At 37.5% G+C, this 23,870-nt stretch overlaps 1 protein-coding gene across 3 annotated transcripts in view; it reads right to left on the bottom strand.

Annotated features, from left to right (window-relative positions):
• The window catches only part of GRID2 (glutamate ionotropic receptor delta type subunit 2), a 680,978-nt gene that overhangs the window by 208,304 nt on the left and 448,804 nt on the right, over window positions 1-23,870 (bottom strand). For all 3 annotated transcript variants that reach the window (XM_039710747.1, XM_039710749.1, XM_039710748.1), the window contains exons 5-6: window positions 9,645-9,698; window positions 1,700-1,873 (exon numbers count right to left, since the gene is read on the bottom strand). In XM_039710747.1, the coding sequence (XP_039566681.1) occupies window positions 1,700-1,873; window positions 9,645-9,698 (228 nt within the window). The remainder of the gene's footprint in view (window positions 1-1,699; window positions 1,874-9,644; window positions 9,699-23,870) is intronic.

The following is a 23,870-nucleotide window of genomic DNA, read 5'->3' as shown; positions in this document are numbered from 1 at the left end:
AAGAAGCAGCAAACAAACCCCACAGCTACTCAAAGGACTGTGCATCATAAGAAGGCACAGGGGAAATTGTGTCAGAGTTTTCCTTCTTTTCAGTTTATAATGTTGTTTCACTCAGCTAAAATAATGAAGTACAGCCATCTCAGGGAAAGCATGAAAAAAGCAACTCAGCTGCACAGAACAATTAAACCAGTCCAGCTTCCATCATTCCTTTGAACCAAAATACTAGGAAAGCTTCCAGGAGGAACATTGTAGCTCTCCAAGCTATAGGTAGATCATGATACACAGGTTAAGGTATAAGATCCAATCTAACAAATTAAATGGAATTTGCCAATTGGTCAAGACTAACTGAATTCTAGAATTTATCTTTCCTGGATTCACACCACTGCTGAAGTGAAAATAAAAGTGAAGTTGAAGAGAAAGACAAATCAAAATGCAAAGCATCCCACTGACACATGACTTGTTTTCTGCCTTGCTGTAGTCAGGAACTTTGTTCATGAGAGCTGCTCTTTGCACTCTGACTCCTGCATGTGACCACACTCTCAGCTTGAACACACTGTCCCTAGACGGCCAAAGTTCCCCCAGGACCATGCTGCCATCACACAATGGCACAGCCTAAAGGATTTTTACCCTTCTGAAACAGTCTGTAGATATATCCTGTGCATCAATGGGACAGCCCTGCTTGCTTTGAGAACTCGAATAGGATCACCGTTCTCTGCTACAGCCAGTCTTTCATGTCATCAATAACTGCTGGCTGGCTGTTTTCTGAACTAAAATTAGTGACACAAAGGCTCTTACAACTAATCTGAAACAGGACAAGACTATCCACACTTTGTCCCTTAGATATTTTAATTTTAAACAGACACTCTTGAAGACCTCCTTATTTTCCTCCCATTGTTTTCTCTTTCTTCTCTTTCAGAATCATGAAGTGGCTTCTTTTAGCTGCTGGGACACATAAGGTCTTCCCTCCACTGCTAAAAATAATATTATCTAGCCATCTTTCTACAACTGCAGAAATGTTCATAGAAAAAAACCAAACAAATACAAAAGTAACATCAATATAGTAAGCCAATTTCACACACCTGATTTGCCTAAGCTTTGTCATGATGAAACCTAATGGGAGACACAGAGGACTTGTTCTTGGAAAAACTATGTGAAGTCAGGAGGACAGGAATCCTGTTGCTGTACTCCTGTGGTAGGAACCTATTATAGTTTTATTGTAGTTTGCAATTAACACTGAAAATAAGGCCTCCTTGGAACTTCAGCATAGATTTAGATGTATACACCACGGCATTGAAAGTGATGATTGGGTGCTCCCAGGAAGACTTTCTTATTGACAACATATTTGAGGCTCAGAGAAGCACAGCAGCTCAGGAGACATTGACTACAGGGAGGAAATTCTTTTGGGTGAGATGACAAAAATTAAATTTAGCAGGGCAACAAAATGTCTACCCTACTACCTGGAGACCAGGTTGCTTTTTTGGGTGTTTATCTCTACTGCTGTGGAGCAGGCAATTGTTGTTCCCCACCAGACACATTCACTCCCTCCCCAACTCCAGATATTTCCTTGTCATGCCATGAGCCATTAAACCACATGTCGGAGAGGACATAAGAAATAAGTTACAGCAAGCCCCTGGGGAAAAACTTAGAAGTTATCTAGAAAGACAGTTCCCAGGTGGGGATAGACTGGTGTATGAGCTACCTCCATGCTTTGGGAGAAAGGGTCCTTCGGATCACACAGTGATGAAGATATTCTGTGGTTGCCACGGAAACAGCGCTGGCTTATGTTTTGGGGGACTGGAAATGTCTGTCGGATAATTGTTAACCTTCCAATTGACCTTCTCACCAGCTCCTGCACATCCACGTCATTTATTTCCTGGAAGACAAGGCAAGGGAGAGGATACACATGAGAGTCAGAATTCAGAAATGTGACCACCAAATTATAAACCAAAAATAAACTGAGTGGACCAAGAGCCTCTGATTGACACACAGCTATTGTCCAACTCCACAGCAGCCTCAAAAGCAATATGTGCAGGCTCATTAAAATAAATTATGGTATTCAAATACCACCCTTAACTGCAAAAATTCAAAGTGCACTGTGCTCAACCCTCACCAAATATTTGTATTTTAATAGCTGTTTCATTTAGGGTTTCTCTGCCTCTCCTTTTACCTCTTCTGATCTTCTATTCAAAAGCGTTTCACAGCATCCTTGACACATAATGTACAAATCAGCAGGAAGCCATAGCATGATGCATTTCTGAGTGCAGCACTGCTTAGGAGCAGTGAAGGTAGAGACAATGTTTCAGGCCTTAAGTGCTCATTTCCTTGATTCAGAATATCAAGAACCTATAAATAATGTGCTAGTTAGAAATCATTTACCAAAAGGGCAAAGAAAATGCATAAGAGCATTCTAGGTGTAAATGTGCTTGTTTGTAGCAAATCTAATTTAAAACCAAATTTTTATTCCATGGGGTAGCTATTAAGGCTTACAGCTGAACACTCAGCTCTACAGACAAATACTTAAAAGAAAAAAGTAACTAAGTAAATCCACCAATATTAAGCTTGAAGTATTAGCTTTAAGACAGGTTAGGGAAACAAGAAAAGCATTTTTTACATAGCGTAAATTCCTGCAGGTTGGGCACATAGTGTTTTACACTGTTGGATTATGAGTCCCTCCGGGAAGTTGAATTAGAGGAACACGGGCTCCCAAGCAACAGCAACTGACTCCAACCTTCACATAAGAACTTGAACTTCTGTTAAACATGTTTTCTTCCTGGTGATTAAAATAGCTGGTCGCTTTCAACATAATTCTGTGTCTGCATATTCCTGTAAAATTGTAGAAATAATCTAAAATTTGTACAATCTTTTAACCAGGATCTCTTTCTCATCATGCTGAACTGTCCGTCCATGATCTGCCTTAATTACAGAGCCTGATGCCCCAAACTTTCCAGACATTTAAAACTGTGGATATGCCCCCAGGAAGGGAGGTGGATCAAGAGGCTCCTATTGGCAGCCTGGACTTAATATTCCTTTGCATAAAGCCACGGTTTATTGAATATTTTTGATTCTCATTTGTGTATTTATAGCTTGGTCATTTTTCAAAGGATACGGCACATCTGCATTGTTAATACCTGTAATAAAACACCATCATCTGCCTTAGCTTCCTGATCTATAACTATATTGAAGAATTCAGGAGACACCAGGATAGACTTGATCTCAAATTATGGAATCTTTTTTGTGGAAACAAAGCCAAGCTTTTTGAAAAAGCAGCTCTTTAAATGTTATGACAACCATCCCACTTATTTCGGCTTTTTTTGCTGTTCCAGTATAATATTCTTTCATTATTTTGAAGGAACTACTTTGGACATACTAGTATTTGTTTATTTCCCTTATATTTTGAAAGAAATATATGTGAGATGTAAATTATAACTTCTACTCTCTTGACTACAGTAAAAGTATTTTATTTGCCTTCAAAGATTATCATAATTTCTGAATTCATCTGTTATTAATGTTCTTTATGAAATACAGGTTTTTTTCTGCAAAGAGAAATAACATAGCATCAGCTGTGTTCAGTGTAATATCTTGCATTTCTGGTCAATTAATTCTTAATGTACCAAAGATAATGGCTTATCTCAGCTTAAGATGCTGTCCTTTCATTTAGCCTGTATCATTTCACTAGCTGCGAGGTAAAAAAATATATATAATGCTGTTTCAGAAAAAAAAATAAATTATAATACTTTCAAAATAACCAAAAAGGAGAGCTCAAGAAACTTTTCATCTTGATTTTTAAATTATATTCTTTCTCAGAGGTTTTTAAAAAGTTTGCCTGGTTTCATTATACAGCATGCCCAAACTGTAACACCAAGATTATTAGACTCACTCATATAATGTAAAAACAGACACCTGCATGGCCACATTATATTGCCAAACACTACTTTAAAAGAAATTTTGACTTTCAAATCCTCAAGCATTTATCATTCCTGCCACAAAAGTTTATTTATGTTTTCTGTATTCAGCACTTTTTGATGCATTTTAATAAGAATGTTCTCATTTTAACTGCTAGGTCACTACCTCATGTCTTTATACATCACCTGGGAAATAATAACAGAATTTAAACACTAAAGCCATTTTTGTGTGGTGGCCAAAGAGGTATATACATCTACAGATTAGTGACAGCTATTATTTTAAATGCTGATTATACCATAAATCCAGATTTTAGATTGACAACAAAGCAATGCCATGCAACCCCAAATTCAACATTAGTCATTTGCTGTGTATTTCTTTGTCATTTTTTAAATACTTGGCATTGACTGAGTGACAAGCTTTTTATATAATGACTCTCCAATATCATCTCTCATTCTTGAATTTTGGATCTGACTTAAGAAAACTATATAAAGCAACTATTGTATGAGAGGAAACAATTTTCATTTGCACTTCAAAGGAGGATACAGTGTAATGATATAAGGGCGGCAGATGAAATGTTATACAAGCGTCGAAATGTCAAAAAAAGTAGAAAGTTGGCCAAGTTGAACTGAGTTGGCACCTGAATAAATTTAGGCTAGGTTATATGAGGTTGTTTTTCCTTTTTTTTGTGTGTGTGTGGATTTCTTTTGTTTGTTTTCTTTTTTTTTTTTTTACTTTTTTAATGTTAAAAATCCAATTTGTAGTTCCAAGCCTTTCTTTTGCTGGTCTGAACTTGGAATTAAAGGGAGACTGTCCTGTCACAAATGGAACAAGGATAAAATTAGATGTACATTTCATCTAAGTAGGCAAACAAGGAAAAAAATGGTTCTAAATTAACAACTCTTTACAGATTAATTAGGAAAAAAGAACTGAAGAGGATCAACTTGACACATAAGGCAAGACTCCAGTGGGAATCAAGACTACATATTGGACATGAAATATTTGTCCCATTATTTTAAGATAAGCAGCCCAGGAAGAGACTTACTATTTACCACAGAGCAATTGTACCAGCAGTACGATTAAGCACCAAACAAAGGCAAAATTTCCTTTTCTTATGAAAACCTCTTAACTTTGGGCCAAGAAGATGGTTCCAGTATTTATAATAAAGTGGACATGCACCGTTTTCCAGGGCATGCCAGGACTTCATCAGAGAAAATCCTGACACTCAAAGAGGAGAGTGTTTCTTCCTTATCCAAAAGTCAGCAGAGGAAGAAAGGGCGGCTTAAGGCCTCTAGGCTGCCACTGCCCATGCCAGAGAACATTTATGCCCCTCCCAAACATCTCAGCACTTTCTAAACAGAAGGTGAGGTAAAGGCATGGCTGGATAAACCTCCAAGACACGGAAAAGCAGATTTTGAACTGCATCATCACTTGTTCCTATGTATCTCCCTTATGTTTTTAGGCTTTGCAGAAAATGACCAATAAAACCTGACAGGACAAGGAGAAATTAATTTTTAGCTTTCACAGAAGAAAAAAAAAATCCAAGATCTTGGAGAAAGCAGGGTTCTCTCCATCTGTGCATTAGCTCTCACTAATGCCAGGAACTGGCAACTTGGTTGCCCACCTGTTCCAAAGAGAGTGTCATTTCACACAGACCCACCAACCCAGTGGAAAATGTAAGGGTTCAAGTGAAGCTCTAATGCTATTATCAATCATTATCCATATGAAAATGTTCAATATAAATAAGCTCCTGGAACTGAGCTGTGATTGCAGGACCTGATCTAACTGCTTGAGCTTGAAACATGGTTATGCTCGACACTCCTGCTCATGGTGGATTGCATTGGGCTTGAAACATTATGAACAAGATGAATACACAGGCCAAGGACAAGCCCTCTCCTAGGAAAAAGTCTTCATCAAAAAGAATACAACCTTTGAATAAAACTTTGTAGGTCCCCCAATCCTCTTTTGTGCTATGCTGGGCAAACCTGTTGGACCTTTTCCCATAAATTGGTCTTTAAAAGAGTCTGGAGGTTTTTCTAATTCTTTCTTCAAGGTGTTTTTCCAGACTCTGGTGCCTCTGGTAATTAGAAACATTTTAACAACTTTTGACTTCAGTTTATTCATGCACAAATTGAACTCATTTGTTCTTGTGTCAACCTTGTCCTTTGGCTCTTGACAATGATGCATTTATTCACACTCTGTAAGTGTTTATAAACAGAAAGCACATCCTCTTTTAGTCTTTGTTTCATAGGCCAACCAAGCCAACCCTTCCACTCTCTTCTTACACAAATCAGCTTTTCTGTGCTCTCATTCTATTCTGATTCTAATAGATCTGGTCATAACTGACCAGATCTGTTAAAACTGAGCACATTATAGCAGATGAAATCCAAACAATCGTTTGTAAAGTAGCATTAATATTTTCACCTCCGTATTCCAACTTTAGGCAGCGAAAAGTGTTTGGGGCTGTCCTCGAGTAAAGGTAATTAGCAAGGTAATAGTAAAGTAACCCTGAATGTTTTAACAAAGGAAAATGCTTGAGAGAGACATGATTTAAAATGGGAGAAAAAAGACATTTCTTGCATTTAAAAAGAGCAAGGTAAAGTGACGAAAATTATACAACTGCCCCCTCTTTGGCTCCACTAAATAAAATCTAAGTTTACTCTACAGTTGTGAATTGAGTCATGAAAGAAATATAATTTTTTATCCTGGAACTTTGAAGCTGCATTTACTATTGTGCAGAGGAAATGAAGCAAGCAAAGACAGACAGACAGAGGGAGAGAGAGTGTGAGAAATCCATTCTCACTTTTTGTTAAGGCATATTTGATCATGATTACATTCAAATCTATGACTCCTGCAGATTTTAAATAAAGAACTGTAACATCTGCTTTAAGGCCCTGAAGAAACAGGAACATTTATTTGGAGAGCGTTTCCTCAGCTGACTATACTGATCAGAAGAGATTTGCATTATTAGCTATGGTCTAATACGATGCGTTATATTTTAGTGAATTATGAATTCTTTCATTTCATAGGAACAATCCCCCTCCTCCCACACTTACATTATGATACACACTCTTCAAGAAAATTTGCTGTATTGCATAAAGTAGTAAGTAATGCGACAATAAAAATTAAGGAACTCTTTGAAGGCATTATAGCATTTACAGTCAGCAATTAAAACAGCAGATGTTACCTCACAAAGCCTATGCAGATTTCTGATCACAAAACTGAAGGTGGTATTTGCTTCTGTATTACTATAGTTGGTAAGAAGATTGTATTCCCTTGGCACAGTGATGGAAAAGGAAAGACAATTCCAACTTACTTTGGTAACTCAAGGCAAAAAATTATTTGAATCTGGTGTATAATTTGCAGAACAATGCATTTTTACTGTCATAGATCATTTCAGAATTTCAAATTAGGAGGCCAAATAAGCAGTGTTACAGTTACTTATTTGATAGTGTTATTTAGCCAATATAGGAACTCAGTACAGTTTAAGCACAGATGCCTAAACTGTCACAAAAGATTCACAGAAGCAAGAAAACGGGCAGAGCTCTGAGATCATCTCCCAGTCATATGGAGGTACTTACTGCGGCCATCAACAGGTAATGGATGACCACCTCAAAGAGACTGGGACATAAAGATAGCTAGTTTATGTATCACACAGAAAGGGGGCCACAAATCTCTGCATTTCCAAATCCTGCACTGCCAAATAGAGGCATTGCAATCTCGTTACGGAACTGGCAAAACATTGCAATAAGCAATTACCCAGCATCAAACACTCAGGAAACATGTAGATTTCTCCTGTAATTTGAACACAGTAACAAGGAAAAATTGGGCAAAGCAGAACCCTTGCTGTAGTATTATCTACCAATCTTATTTATTGCTAATATGATTTCTGCATCCGCATAATATTGAAATTATTTGTGTTTTTAAACAAACAGAGCTAGACAGCTATCTAAGTGCCCAATATGGATTTTGGTCCAGGAGTAGATTAAGCTGGGATAGCACTGAACATATTCACCTTCCCTGAAAGAGAAAAGAGGAATTACTGAATGAGATGCAGAGACTTTATGATGATGGTTTTGAGCAGTTTGTTGGAATGAACTTAATCAGAGCTTTCGTCCTTTTCATATAAAAGACTATCAAACTAAGAAGGGTCTATGTACATTTCTCTGTGCAGATCATTCAGCTTTTCCTGCTGCTGGGACTGCAGCCCAGAGAAAGAGTTTTGGAGCGGAGAAGTGAGCTGAGTGGTAACCACTTTGATTGCTCTGCCATTTCATCTGCTGCAATGTGCAAATAACAATGCTTAAAAAGCAGATTTTCTTTTTTCCCATGGAGACACTAATTTCTGAATAAAAAGCAAAGAGAAAGCATATATGCTACGAATGGATCATCAGTCTTGTTTTGTGTTTTTTGAGGGTGAACGAGCTGAAACAGCTAAAAGCAAGCACCTTCTTTACATCTTTTGGAAAGTATGTAACATTTAAAACAAAAAAATCAATGGCAGTGTCTTTAACTTGAACAGCAAGCCAAAATCTGAGCTTTGTCTAAGAAACTGCTGTTTGATCTACTGATTACAAAGGATGGCTTTGGATTCAGCTGATGCTCTTAAAATACTCAGTGTTAACTCTGAAGTGAATTCTAGTTTAATCAGACATGAAAAAGTAAACATATATGTTGTTCACATGACCACCTGCAGATTAAAGCTGGGCTCTCTCCCAGTAAAGCCCCACTTTCCATTCAGTGCTGGAAAATGCACTGGTCAGGAGCAAGGCAGGGCCCAAACTAATGGTTATGCTGGACCTGGTTTGTTTACACAGCATTTCCAGAGACATATTTTTCTCCAAAGACAACTGGCTAAAAATCCACCAGTTTAGCAGAGCATACTAATGAAAATCCAATAATTAAGTGTGAAAACAGAAGTGGACAGTAAATCCAGATAGTATGACATGGAATTTACATGCAGTCTTTTATCCTGAGAATATACAGGAAGTGCATGATTAACATGTTAGGAGATAGTCATCTTGTCAGGGAATCTAGCTATTTTTGACCTAAATTATTTTTCAAAAACCTGAATGCTGTCAAACCTGAACTGCAGGGTTCAATATTCCCTATACAAAACTACTTCACATATTGACTTGTCATATTTTAGCTGACAAGCTTTCATGGGAGAACTTATTCCACAGTGTAAAAGCAGAATCTCAATTTAATTTACTGTTTTCCCTTTATGAACATTTATATATTACCTAATCCAGAAGTCTACCAAAGAGCCCCTCACTAATATAAACAGATTTGGATATCAACCATGATGGAACATTTGAAGAATTCATAAAGGAAAGGGAAATATGAGATTATTATTATTATTATTTTGATTATTAAGAAAAAACCCAATAAAATATAAACAAAATGCAAGGACTCCACCACAAAAGATTACATATTAAAATAGGCCTTAAAATCCTGTGAAAACAGTCAGCTCAGTTGTGAACTCTTGAGATATTTAAAGGATTTTTTTTCAGTTTATTTTCCATTTATTCATAGAGCAACTTCCATTTAAAACAGGCAAGAAAAACCAGCAAAATCCAAGAACCTGTCATTCTGCTTTTATTAAGCAGCACCCACTCCCTCAGTGTGCTTGAACTTTGTCATAGCTACTGCTTCCTGTTGGCAAACTGAGAATCAGCATGGATATTGTCAATAAGGCTGAAAACAGGATTCATGGTTCACAACAATGTTCTCTTGACAGTTACCTCATTTATAATGATCCAGTGGCAGTCAAAAGCAACCAAATTAGTCTCCACGACCTGAAACAGAGAACAAACCAGCTATCAGTCAGCTTGCTTGTGAAAGCCAGGAAAAAAAATAAAAAATAAATAGATGCTCTCTGCAAATGACAAAAACCAAAGCATGTGCTCTCTAGAACTTTTGCTATTGAACTGAGGATAGAGAACCTTTAGCACCATTCTGCAGAAGCATTTGTGTTATTGTTTGACTTGCCAATTAAACTTGGAAATACATTTCATTGCCAGCATCACAGGAAAAAATATGCTTCAGTTGACTGAGGAGAAAAATGAAAACATTTTTGCTTTAGCACTGTGTGTTGAGAGGAAGCAACAGAGAGGAAGGCAGACAATGAATATCAAGTGACTTTTGTAAGATTTCTGTATTTCCTTCTTCTAAGGCCTTTCCAGTGTACACTTATCCTGAAAGCCTCTGAATTAATGAAAACCAAAACAAACCCAAATAAAAAAACCCACATCCCAAATGCTAGAGTTCATAGAAGTGCAAAGAGCAGGACAGTAAGGGCTCTCCTGAGAAAGAGCTGTCACAGGGATGATGAATTATAGCTTGTCTCAGGTTCCATGCACAGAAGGCCTCTCATCCTCCTCTCATACATCTTCTTTCCTTTGCCAAAAATCTTTCCATGACCTGCCTTCATGCTGGACTGAACATGAGCTTCCTAACTCATCTTTCACTCAGTCCCTTCCCTCTTTGAATCCACTACACTTTTGTGGCAGGTCACTTGTGAATCCACTTCACAGTGCAAATGAAGAGGATAAAAATACACCTGTTCTTCTTTCATTAGGTAGGAAAGAAATCATTGACAAAAGGGAGGCCAGAGAAAGCTGGGCAACTTAATTCATGAAATTGAATTAGGATTAACATGCAAATAGTTTTCAACACAGATTAATTCCATTTTATTTGTATAGTAACCATGCCCACCTTGATTCACAACTCAAAACTAATGGACACTTAACACTGTATTGAATAATCCCTTAAAAAAACCAAACAAACAAACAAACAAACCAAAAAGAAAAACAGAGGCAAACCTTGGAACTGACAGTGTTTAAATGTTCAGTTAGATGGCTTGTGCTGGGCTGTCATTACTTGGACCATTGGCTTTTAACGACAACCAACAGAAATAGCACTTGCTAAGGATGGTGGCAATTTATACTGTGCCATGTCCAAAGGAGAACAATTTAACTGGCCACAAATCTTAAGAGCATCAAAAAAACTCACAATGATAAACGTCATTATTAATTCAAAGGCTATTAGAACTGGGGTCACTGCTTGTTTAGCAGAATCCTAAGGCAAGATTGGAAATTCTCATCTGGAGAGACTCAGGTGAGGGGAAAGCAAGAGCAGCAGAACATGACTAATTATTCCTTATTTGAAACTCTCACAGCACTGACCAGAAATGAGGAGGATTAGCAGCCATAGCTGCTAATGGAAAACTTAAGTTTTCTGGAAAACTTCAATAGCATTAGCAGGAATAAGGGTCCTTAATTTCTGTGGAGTTCAATAGTTTAAATCAACATGATATTTTGGTGTGTTGCTTTGACATTTTCTTGCATTCTCCACTACAGGTGTTCCCACAGCAAGTATGAAAGAGTAGGACAGAAAGGGAGTAACTGTGAGAGAAGGCAGCACAACTGAGCCAGGATGCTTGAACTGGAGCATGGCTGCTCTGATCAGATTGCTCATAACAAACCAGTTGGAATACAAACACACCCAGGAACCAAAAAAGGTCAAAAGAGGACAGAGTAGTAACAAAATTCTCAATGGAGCACTTGCTCCTTATATAAACTTCCAAAGCATAGAAAGTTGATCCCATTTACAACATCAGCTGTCATTTAATTTTTCCCCAAACAGAACAAATCAAAGCCTTACTAAGACAGGAACAATTCTGCTAGTCAATCTACATGCAGTTCTGTTGAAAGCAAACAGAATTAAATTAAAAAAAGGGGGAAAAAAGGCAGCACAGTCAGCATGTTTTCTGATTTCTTGTCAGGTTCCTAGCAACCTTGTCCTCCCTAACTTTTGGCTCTGAGATGTTCTTTCGGGAACGTCTGCCCTGCAGTAACTGCTCTGCTCAAGATGAGGTCTCCTAAGGTTCCTGTGGCTCCAAGGCAATCTGCCAGCGACACCCTCGAGTCAAGTCTCCCAGGGATGGTAGGAAAATGACAATAACTGTTTCACAAAGGGCTCCTAAGCTTTTTTTCTGCTTTCAAATGGCAGTCAACCAAAAATTCAGATTCAAGGAATCCACAAAATGAAAATTCCCATTTTCTGTTTACTTTTTATTACGTGTTGCAAGTGGGCCAGATAACTTCTTTGTTATCTTTGAAGCCTGAAGCTTCAGCTGATCAGATTTTAATGTATTGTATCTCCTATTTTTGTTTCAGTTCATTCAGTTCCTTTATAAATATTTGCACTGGAGTACCTACTTTGCCCAGATTCTCAGATTTCAGTCAGAGAACATATTTTCAACTGAATATGGTCCTAAGTGTCACTGGTTTTATTATGCAAAGCTCACAGACCACTTAAGCCGCTAAGTGGTAGAGGCTGAGTGGTCTCACAAGTCACTCACATTATTTCAAACAGCTCAGGGTACCTGCGACAGATTTATTCACAGTTTTCAAGTAACAAGATGAAATTAACCCATTTTTAGTTGATACTCGTCAGCAGAAAGATCATGTTTTATCCATTAAAGTTTATGCATTCATTAATCCACTTAATACTAAAAACATTTTGAAAAAGCATACATCAAATTGAAACTTGTAGTGCACTCAGAGACACTCAAACATATTCTAAGTTTAGATGGGCTGCAAATAGCCCCTGATTTAAAAATTCACTGTACCTTTCAGTCTGCTGGAACCTGCTTTTTGGCATTTTCCTTATCCCATCTACCCAAAGCTTGTTCTGGTATTAACAGTTGCTTAAAAAGATGACTGATAATGCCCTGAGAAAATTTCTATATTTTTAAGATAGATTTACATCTGAACTGGAACTCAGCATTATGCTGAGATTTCAAGGCCTTATTTTCATCCCTGGGTCATTCAAGTCTTATCTTTCAAAAAAAGCTATTTGTTTCAGCACACCAAAATGCTGCATCTCAGTCTCTCCCTTCTTAACATCTCTTCTACCAGCATGCCCTTTATTGCCCATTTAATTGACCTTAAAGTTGGCAGTGTACATTCTGTCTGTAGGAATTGCAGGACACTATAATGTTATCATCATCATTAGCAACCTTCCCATATTTTCCAATTATTGTTTTTGCTTCTTATGTTTTTCATTGTAAATAAATGCACTGGCACATCCACTGTTTTACAAAAAATAAATAAATGCAATGCTATGCACACCTTCAGTTTTGATACTTGAGGGAAAAAGTTGCTCAATCCTGAAGTTTTCTTCAAATTCTAAGAGTAATCATATGCATAACCTTACCGTCAGAAGATTATCTCCATCAGCAGCTATTAAGCACTAGTCTGCAAGTAGAAGACTATAATAAATCAGTTTTAAAAACCCCCAAACTGTCTAAAGTCAGCAGTAACACAACCTAGATCCAATTATTCATCAGTCCAGCAGACATTACTTGCACACAGCAGGCCTTTACAGCCATGACACAATGTTCCAGAATGCCCTTGTCTATCTACTGCATTTGCTATTCTCCTTAATTTAAAAAGCCATTGCATTTTCACATAGAAGGGATGATAACAAATAGGAGTGAAGTGAGAAAAAAAACCAAAAAGAGCATGGCTAGGTCTGCTTAAAATTGACCATAACCTAAAAAGCACAAACAGCAGAAATTAAAGGCAGTTTTCTAGCAGATTTCTATGCCTAATATGCTCAGAATTGTAAAACAAGTATTTTTTTATCTGAGTGATGATCTTTTTCTGGTTGAAATTCATATCTGCATGCATATCAAGTGAGCTGGCATGAACTTGTGCTCTGTGCCAGGGAAAAATGAATGTAGAGAATAATGCTTGCAAGTGCATAAGGGCAGTAATGAAAAAGAAATCTGAAATCCTATATTTTAGAAGCAATAAAACAACTTGATTGGGGTGTGTAGGAGGTTGGGGCTTCAAGACCTCAAGCATTTGAATACAATGCAAGTTTCAGGTTCATCACTGGTTCTGCTGGCTCTGTGACAGGGAACAGTGCTGTTCCCTCCCAACAGGTAGGGGACAGATTGGAAATTTCCATACAAGACACAAGGCAGGTGAACCTATTGTTTATGCAGCTCACCTCTTAAGGTAAAACTGAGGAAAACCAGACTGTGCATTCATAATGAGGGATGAACACCAAAATTCTACACAGGTATTAAATGGAGGAAAGTTGACACTTTCCAAAACAAAGAGAGCCACGTACCTATTTGACAAATTCTCATTTCACACGTCCTCTGGGGGAAATCATACAAGCTGTAGTTAATAAACATACAAAGCTATAGGTCAATGCAAAAAGCTCCCTGAAGCTAAGCAGAGCTGCTAGCCACGAGAGCATTAGGAGAAAATATCATATACCCCTACCCTGTTCTTACTGCTCCTTCAGGCATTCAAGCCACCTTTGGAGTTAGACACTTTAGTCTAACCCAAGACAGCTGCCTTTGAGCTTCTAAATATAAGTTGCTTTGTTAACTGTGATCAATGGGACTACCAGTAGCTAAAGATAGCAGAATTTATTCTGTATTGACTGTTCTGCATTTCAGACTGTATTTATTCACTAAAAGGGAAAATATTTGGAAGAATGCCCCACACTAAAAAAGCATTTTGTGCTTTGGAGGTGCCATCTCTGCTATTCCATTGAGTACCTCCCACTTGTAAGCAGAACTCCAGGGTGAACTGGGGAGCCGTGTTTAAGTTTAATTAACCCATTGCCCACTGACCCCCTCCTGTCTCTCAGACAACTAAATCAGTGTCAGAGAACAAGCAGAGGACAGCCTATTAACCAACTCCTTCAGAAAACTACTTTTCTGAATTCAGCATTTTTTCATCTATAGACTGTCGGTATTCAATTATTTATAATGCCATATCACATAATTCTCCATTACTAAGATTCAAAGCAGCAAGTTAGGCCAGTTCTGAAATACACCTTATGAAATTGTGGAAAATCTGAAAAAGAAAATAACTCTCTACTCACTCAGCCCCGTCTCAGACACAGAGAGTTCACACTTGAGTATATGAAGACACTGCCATTAGTTGTATAAATCCTTGCAAAGGATTTATTAAATATAGCCTATCAAGTATGCAGTGCTATTCATGCACAGTCACAGAAATCCACAGCAACAGATACAAAAGATCATTCTTAACATCTTTGTAACTTCAGAAATATGTTCATGTCAAGCTCCAGCAGTTCTCCTAACACCCTATTAAAATAAATCAAACTCATGCTTCATGAGGAAGGTGTTCCACTTAGTGAAACACGGGTGCTATTGAACTGATGAGCACGAACATAGATGAAACAGAAACTAATTTTCTTTTTCTAAAGAATTTAACTACACACTGAGGGAGATTTAGCAGAGAGCACAAAAACGCTGCCAAGATGACAAGTGATGAGCAAGGACAAATCATCTGTCATTGGCAGCAACTCCAGAACTTCTGAATCTTTGGAAGAGCTTGACAATTTGTCATAACTATTTCTATTGTTCACACTCAAACCTTTAAATGGCCTAAATGCAAGACAATCTAAAGCAAGTAAAGCAGCTGCAGCGCCAGCATGCAAGCTTTTTCCATGTGCAGTAGTAAGCAAGAAAGAAAAAAGGCTTTTTGTCAAAAAAACCCAAGTCATTTAATGAAAAATTACATCAAAAATTATCTACATCACTTCTTTCTTATAGATATGGGCCCACAAGTGTGGGCAAAAACTGCAAGATACAGATCATAAAGGAAAATTATTCCTTTCCTTCACAAAGGAAATACAGGAAAACCATTCTGGATTTTCAAAATTTAGTCCCAGACATATGCAACTAGTCAGACAAGCTTGCAAACGCCCAAGCAAGCAGTGATGCTGCACGTAAGGAAAGATCCTTACAGGAGCAGGCCATCTCAGGGATCTCCTGTTTGAAACACCGAGGAGAGCTCCCGGGCTCCTGTGCTGCAGCTGGGACTGCTCTGTGACAAGGCACCCAGAGGCCATAGCCCCTTTCTCAAAATGCTGAAGGGAACTGTCTCGAACTAGAGCTTGCCTTCCTGTTAACTTTCTGCTCCACCAGGAGCTGCAGTACTGACTGTGAATCTTTCTGCTGGACCACCACAGAGCAAACCACACTCTCCCATTTGTTTTTTGTTTTTTTTTTTTTTTTTTCCCCCACAAAAGCCAACAGGATGGCATTGCATAGTTTTTGTTTTTTTTTCCCCCCCCCCACAAAAGCCAACAAGATGGCATTGCATAGCCCATAGGTCTGGAAATGGCTGATATGGGAATAATTTAGAAAGTGATTTAGAAAGTTGCCCAAGAGCTGAGCTGGGATACCAATTTCCTGTTAACCTTTCCCAAATACTGTCTGCCTGCAATATGTCCAAACCAATATAAGGTTTTACAAACTGGACTGCATTCTTCCAACCGGAAGACTGAAAAAAATGCTTTCATACAATACCTCTAGATTTGCTGTCCACGTCTTTTCATGGACCAGCCTCTTGGAGCCACCACTGCAGTTTTACAGGTGAACATGTCTTAACTTAATTTTCTCCCCCAGCAGCATAGCAATTTGTGGATCACTAAGATATGATAAAAAACAGACTTCCAAAACACACATGTGAGACAGGAAGCCACTCCAATTCAACGCTGCTCCCTCTCCAAGAACATGATAACCAAATAAAAACCAACAACCAATCAAACAAAAGAAGTCAGAGGCCATTTTTTAACATGACATTTGACTAAAGATTTTAGCTTTGGACTAGTGTGAGCATTCAGAGCCATCTCTGATAGCACAGATGTCTCCCCAAGGACTGGTATGTAAAGCAAAATATGAAAGTTAAAGACTAATAAATAGCAAAGAAAGCGATAAACTGAAGATTATCTTAACTGATCTGAAGTTTACAAAGGTAAAAGCGTGGAGTTGTACTATTTAGTATATTGTACTAGGTTAAACACCCACAGGGCTAGTTCATGGAGATCCTTCGGCAGGTTTATGCTTATTTTTACTTTGCTTCCTTCTAGCTCCTAGTTCATCAAACCACCACCATTTTATCAGACTGTTTCCTCCATTTCCTCCTTCTGGCGCCACAGCAAGTTCTTTCTGTGCTTCTACTCTTAGTCTTTGAGCTTTTCAGTAGGGAGATCAGTTGTTGATTTATAAAGCTCATTGTTACGCACCAAAAACTAAAGCTTATAAAAATCTCTCTTCACCAAAGGCAATATTTTTGTAATCTAATTTTAATCTCTACCCATTTCTGCTCTTGAGAGATGGAAAAAAACCCCAAACCACACATGGCTATATACTTATTTTTGTTCTTCTGGACAGTCACAACAGTCACCACTTTCTGGGATTCCTTTCCCTGACATTCCTTCTAAGAAAAAACAAACAAGCGAACACCAAAAAACACACACACACACAAAAAAACCAACAAAAAAAACCCCAACAACAAAACAAAAACCCACAAAAACACCAAAGAAAAACATTACTGGGTGAAACCTGACAGAGACATCTATAAATTATTATAAAGCAAGATTCTACAGTATTTGGAGAAGGCAGGTGGAAATTGTCTTTGAGTGTCCTCCTAAGGATGGGTGATATGGCTGACATGGCTTCATTTGCTTGTCTCATGAAAATGCATTTCTTTCAAAAATAAATAGTTGAAGCACTTGATCAGTTTTCCACTTTTGCAGATTTATTTCAAAAGATGACACTTTTAAACTAAAAGCATTGGGTTACTCCACTGAATAATTAGTTTTATATTGACTTGGCTAGCCATCATAACTACATCTGAAATGAGTCAAGCTTCAGGGAACACACTGTATCTTCTGTCCTAAGATTTTAAGAGACGGAGGCTGTTAAAGTACAGAAATCAGCCCCATGCTAAAGAAAACAGTTAAATATTCAATAAAAGTAAATAAAGGCAGCATTAATACTTCAGTGAGTTTGACCACAGGCTTGTACTGAGAACACAAAATAAAACCACATTCTGTCTAGTAGAAATGGCCTTTTTAAAATTATTCATTTCCTTAATCATTGAGAAAAGCTAATAATGTATATTTTATAGGTGTCTAAACCCATGCATCTTCCTCAAGTCAGCCTGTAGACAGTAGGTTTAAAATAAAATAACTATAAGCAATTTACTAATATATCTTTCAAGTATCTTTCACGTGAAGGATTATTTTATTCTTAGTTTTCTTACTTCCAAATTTATGCTTTGATTTATATTCCTATTATCCTTCTGAAAAGTGTTTATAATATCTACTCTGGGGAAAAAAAAATAACCCAAAACCAAAACAAACCACCACCTTTTTTTTTTTCTTTTTTTTTCCACAAGTTCTGAAACTACTTGGCTTTAACTCAGACCTATGAGCACATTCTCCTACCTGCACTGCAAGACAGTTGCAGGAAAGCAGAATTATGGTGTTCTTAATGAGCAACAATGCACATTCCACCTGGAAACTATTTATTTCAAAGTAAAAAAGTGACTCAAATTATCACTGAAGTGCAGAAATTCAGATTCATTACTGTTGAGTGGTTGCCTGTACCTGCCTTTCTTTTTATGAACTAGATTTTGATTATAGTGATAGTGCTACATTGACCCCTGAAGATCTCTTGTTCTTTATCTGTTAACTTTTTTTTTTTTTTTTTAAGCTGCATTCTATTTGGAAATGGAAGCAGAAAACTTGAGTATTTGGCTTGGACAGGGGCTTTGAATCAAAGTGGTTGTCATCACCTTTGAAGTTGAAGAACCAAACATAAAAAGCCTGAATCTACACCACGGTATCAAAATTTCCTCATCATTATGGATTAGGAGCTGGAGCCAGAGAGTTTTCCCAGCTGTGGGGTTTGTTTTAAACACCTCAGCATCTCCTACATGCAGACACTCAGGAGCTACCCTTTTAGTGAACTCACTCAAGATTGAAGACTGATGACAAGTCCTCTAAAAGATGGAAAATAATTGCCTTGCTGATTTTGATGCCTTTGCAACTGCCTTCTCCAAGGGCAGAATCTCTCCACAACAGTGAAAGTCAGGGATTAATGAAGCTTTGCCACAGATTTACAGTTACTCTATCTGCACATAGAAATTATTTTTCTAAGCAGAATAAAAAGTTTAGTTCTTAATTTCAACCTCTTACAGACTTTATAGGCAGCATCTGATTTATTCCAAGCCTTATTAATATGAAGAAAGCTTTCAAACTGTTAATGTGATGTGAGAAGTTCAGACAAACAGTCATTAATTCAATGCTTTAATTTGTAGAGGAAAAAGGAATACCAGTTTGACAATGGACTTTTCTTAAGTCTGCCTTAGTATCGTGTCTGCTAGTTAAGAAAGCTTTGGAAGTTACAAAAAGAATACAGATGATAAAATGGTGTCTGTCATAATTTCAATGTATGCTCCTTTGTTAGCTCATATAAAAATATGCAAATTCATATTTACTTCCTCTTTAAATATATACCTATTGTTTCTAATTGAGAATGATTAACCAAAGTAGCTACCACTTTAGTAAGGCAGTGAACAGCTAAGACTGAAGAAAAATACACTTGTGAGGCACAAGATTCCTTCCCAGTGTGCATTACTATGGGTTGACTGCACTCAGCAAAAGGAAGTTTGATTAAATAAAACTTGTAAATGCTGTATTCTAAATAACCTTTCCCTTCTCATCTATACTCCATTTTATACCCCAGTACTTCTATAGATTGTGGTACAGTTACACCAGTATAAATTAAAAGAATATCTACTTAGGATGGAAATCCTTGTCAGAAAGAGGTTGAAGCATATGGGCTTTGAGGAAGAACTTGAAGTTTTGAAGTGGAGAACAGCAGTAGCAGAACAGGGTGCCTGATTCAGAGGGCTATTTGGTTATGTGAACAAATACTTTTAGAGTGCTATTGCTTAAAAGCAAGCAAATAGAAAAACTAAGGACATAACAGTTTTCATAAGACCAGCCATTTTCCATAAAAAAGCTTCCTGTCCAAACTAGGTACCAGCAATTCAAATTAATAAAATATGGATTAATCTACTCAGTTTGTCCCATTCTCATTGATTGTTTTTTGATATTGTGAGTGCCATTGTTATTCAAGTTTAAAAACTATTAAAAAACTAGGTTGAATTTATGTCTTCTATGTCTTCAAACTGAAAACAGAAGGCTTAGGTCACCTTTACTTCCCCCCCCCCCCAAGAATAGCAAAGGACTATTTTAAAGCCAGACCTTCTGAATAGCTCAGCATCTGTAAGTTACTCAGATTTTCTTCAAGAGGAGCTGCAGGATGCTGAGTGCCTTTGAAAACATGCCCATTCCATTCAGGATTTTAAATGTAAGTAGAGTGCCTTGAAAATCCAGCCCTGATTATGCTAACAGTGTGTTGTTTATTTTATTAGTGATACAGAAATGTTGTTTGAACTCCTTTTGCATCTGTTAGTAAACTCAAGATTTAGTCTGACTGCCTATCAGGGAAAATGTTTAACTTCATACACTACAGAATATAACAGTGCTGCTCTTTTTTCCTCTTTGCTGTCTGCCTTAAAAGCAATTTTTGCCAAGCATCAGACTGGCATTACTGAAACAGAAAGTATTTCATTTTCCTATCACAGGCATTATTAACAAAGGTCACCGTTCAAGTGACAAAATATCACTAAAGCCATCAGCTCTTTTTGCTCTTCAGCTTCATGGTGGTGCCTCTCCTGTCATTCCACATATCTGTAGAGAACAACAGTGGCAGAGGTTCAAGTGAGATAGCCCCCATTTCTGACTTGCACATAAACTTAGCATTCAGCTCCTCCCCAAGCACACAGGCTGAAAACATTTTTTTCTTGTAACAGGAGTTCAAGAATCAGGAGCAATTTAATGGAATTCTAACTGGCTGCAGGCTTGAAGCTCCCTATGAAAAACATCCTCTCAAAAACATGTGAGCAAAGAAAAAATCAGTTCTAAACGTATTGAAAACATTCTGGTCACCAAAGTATAAAGCCCAGTGGCTATTTTTGCTTCTGTGCTTCACAAGAGATGAACAAAATAGATCACTCTTACTGAAGGTCCAAAGGCAATTTGGGCCCAGAAGGTCTGCACAAGGATCCACTAAGTCTAATAAAGGGCATGGATCAAAACAGCAGCCTTTTCTTTTTCTCATAATGGCTCTAATTTTTACTAAAAAAGTACTTCTAAATTTTGGGAAATTCAGCTGTTGCTTCTGAGAGTACTTCAGCCAGTCAATTACATGAACTCAGACCATAATTTAAAGATTTTTATTAGCCATGTGTGTCCTAAGTCCAACCATGCAACACAGTTCAGATTCATCTTTCTGAAAAAACCTTCTGGCCATATATCTGTTCGCAGACCTTCAATCTGAAATCCTCCATATATGTCACTGAAGGTTATTAAAAACTGATGTTCAAGGTGAATACAAAGCACTCTGTATTACCACAATTCGCCAGCAGCTTATGGTTGAGCTAACAGAAATATAACACACCAGAAGCTGATACAGGCTAAAATATATTCCAGCTCTATAAAGAGAGAAAATCTATGTTTTCATCATTGTTTGATGCTGGTTTAAAAGCTGGTCTCGCACAGTAATTGCACTGAATCCAAAGAGTCCAAGCAATACCTATCCCATAGACACTGGAGTTACAAACATACCGAAATTACAGGCTCAAGAACACCTGAAACACAACTGCAGTTGGGACATTGGATCATCTCTAAAATGGGATAGATCCTAATATATTGAAAACAACTTTATCAGTGAAACAATAGCACAAGAAGCCACTATGTGTTCTATTACAGAAAGAGATAAAACTTTCTAGCCATCAAGTATAGTTATTCTAAATCACTTCCCGTTTGTTATCAGAAAGAAAACACAGGGGAATTGCAGGAGAGGCAAATGTTGCAATCATAAAACCCCAGAAAACTAGAAGCATTTAACATGCACAGTGTAATTTGAGCCATTCTGTACGGTTTAATAATTTATAGGGATTAAGTTACTAAGAATTGTTTCTCAAATTTTCATTTTGGAACAGTTGCCGATTTCTTTTGGCTTTCTGAACTAAGGGGCTTAAATTAGATCCTTGCTATCATTTTTTAAAAATAAATTGGGAAGCTTTGATGAAGAAAAGTAAAAAGACTGGAAGAACTTTAAGAGGATTTACACATCCCAGAGAAGGAAAAATAGAATGCACTTTGTTAAAAATACAATTAGTTCTGCATTTTAACAAAGCAGAAAGCAACTATAGCCTTAGCAAAATGAGCTATATAGAAAAATAAAGGTCTTTTGAACTCTTATAAAAGTACTGAAGACCATTCTATTTAAGTCCATATTACAATTTTATTTTTTAATGGAAAACAAGCCAAACCTATAATAGTAATTGCCTTGTTTTATTATTTAGTATAGATAAATAAACAGCCGTAACTTGACTCATGGTAAAAATTTCTCTAAAGTGAGTATTCAGCTGATGAAATTACTTATGTGAGGAAAATAAGTCATATGTATAAGAGATTACTGGCACAGGTACCTCGATGTAAATTATGAAAGACACATTACAAAGTGCAATAAATTTTCTAGCAACACATTCCTTTTTCCCACAGCTACTGTCAAACAGCTTTTTACCTTTAAGCAATGCATTTTTGTAGCATTCTTTCAATCATCCTTTTGACTAACCTGAACCAGAACAGTGACATATCTCTCCTATTCTGACTATTAATATTATGGGCACATGGTCTTTGCTTTTCGACGGTGATAGAAGCAAACTGACAGAACCAATATCCAGACAATCCTTGAAGTGATACATGAGCTTTACACAAGGATGATCAACAAGATAAAGCACTATTCTCTCCAGACTGATTGATAGGAAAAACAAGTTGGTTGTATTTTCAGCTGGAAGCAAGTACATCAGAAGTTGTCTGTGGGCCCCCGTGTATACCAAGCACAAAGCTTATCCAGACAGAAGAATGAAAATAAATAAAAAGGAAGAAAGTCAAATAGAATAAGGGTTATAGCAATATAGGTAATTTTTTGCTCTATTACACAGCAAGTAGGAGAGATACACATCTATCATGAAGACCTAAGTAAAACTCTGAATGTGTGGATGTAATTATGGCCCATCTGAGGTCCATTAAATCCCAGTTTACCTGAGACAGACCGGCTGGCACAGCTCAGTAGAGCTGCGTCAAATGTCAAGTGACTTCCTGAGCCATTTCCAAGCTAAGACAGGGACAGGAATGAGTAAAGCTTTTCCCACATACCCCAGCCAGGAACCTCACACCTGTGAGCAAGAAGGGAACCTGATTGTTGCACAGTGCCATGCAATTCAACACAACTGCTTAGACACTGCTAAATACCTGAACCTGACTGCATTTCCACAGCTGCTTTTAGGACCATGCTGCCCTCCCTCTGTGTCTCATATATGGCACTGTCTCCTCTGGGGATGGGTGCTTATGTCCTTGTCAGCCCCAGATCTCTGCCTGGAGTCACCACTTTTTGTCATCTGCCAATGCTTCATTTCATCTCTATCCTCAAAGCATCATCAGGATGAGGAAAAAACATTTCACAGGCAGAGCAGAAATGCACCAGCAGATCTCTTGGTGGATATTTGAGTGCTTTTCCTGAGTATTTCTCTCCTATGTTTCTTTCAATCTTGCTGGTTGCTGGCCCCTTCCCGAGTAAGAGACCATCTTGCTGTCACAGCAGGAGTAGTTAGGGATGTTGCATTTTATCCCACTTCTTGCCACTCAGGTAGGCAGTGCCTTAGCATCACATCTTTTCATGGCACTTCTTCTCTTAGTGCACACTAAGAATTTTGTCTAGAGGAGTCAAGAGAATTATTTTTAAAATGTAAAAAAGGTAAAAAATCCAAAGTAAAATCTCATCTGTAATCAACAAGAAATTCAGAGAAGGGAAAGGAAGGGACTTCTATAGTTTTAGGTTAATATTAATGAGAGGCAGATATGAATTAAAGGTCAGTGTGAGAGACAAGAGCTCTAAGGAATTATGAGAAATTGTTGTTCATTTTCTGCACTGGTATTCTGCAAACATATTAAAAACCTTAATTACTGCAGTGTCTGATGCT

Source organism: Passer montanus, unplaced genomic scaffold, assembly GCF_014805655.1.
Source record: "Passer montanus isolate IOZ18808 unplaced genomic scaffold, ASM1480565v1 scaffold23, whole genome shotgun sequence".
Classification (NCBI taxonomy): Eukaryota; Metazoa; Chordata; class Aves; order Passeriformes; family Passeridae; genus Passer; species Passer montanus.
The sequence above is the reverse complement of the archived record's forward strand: the minus strand, read 5'-3'. Positions and strand labels throughout refer to the sequence as shown.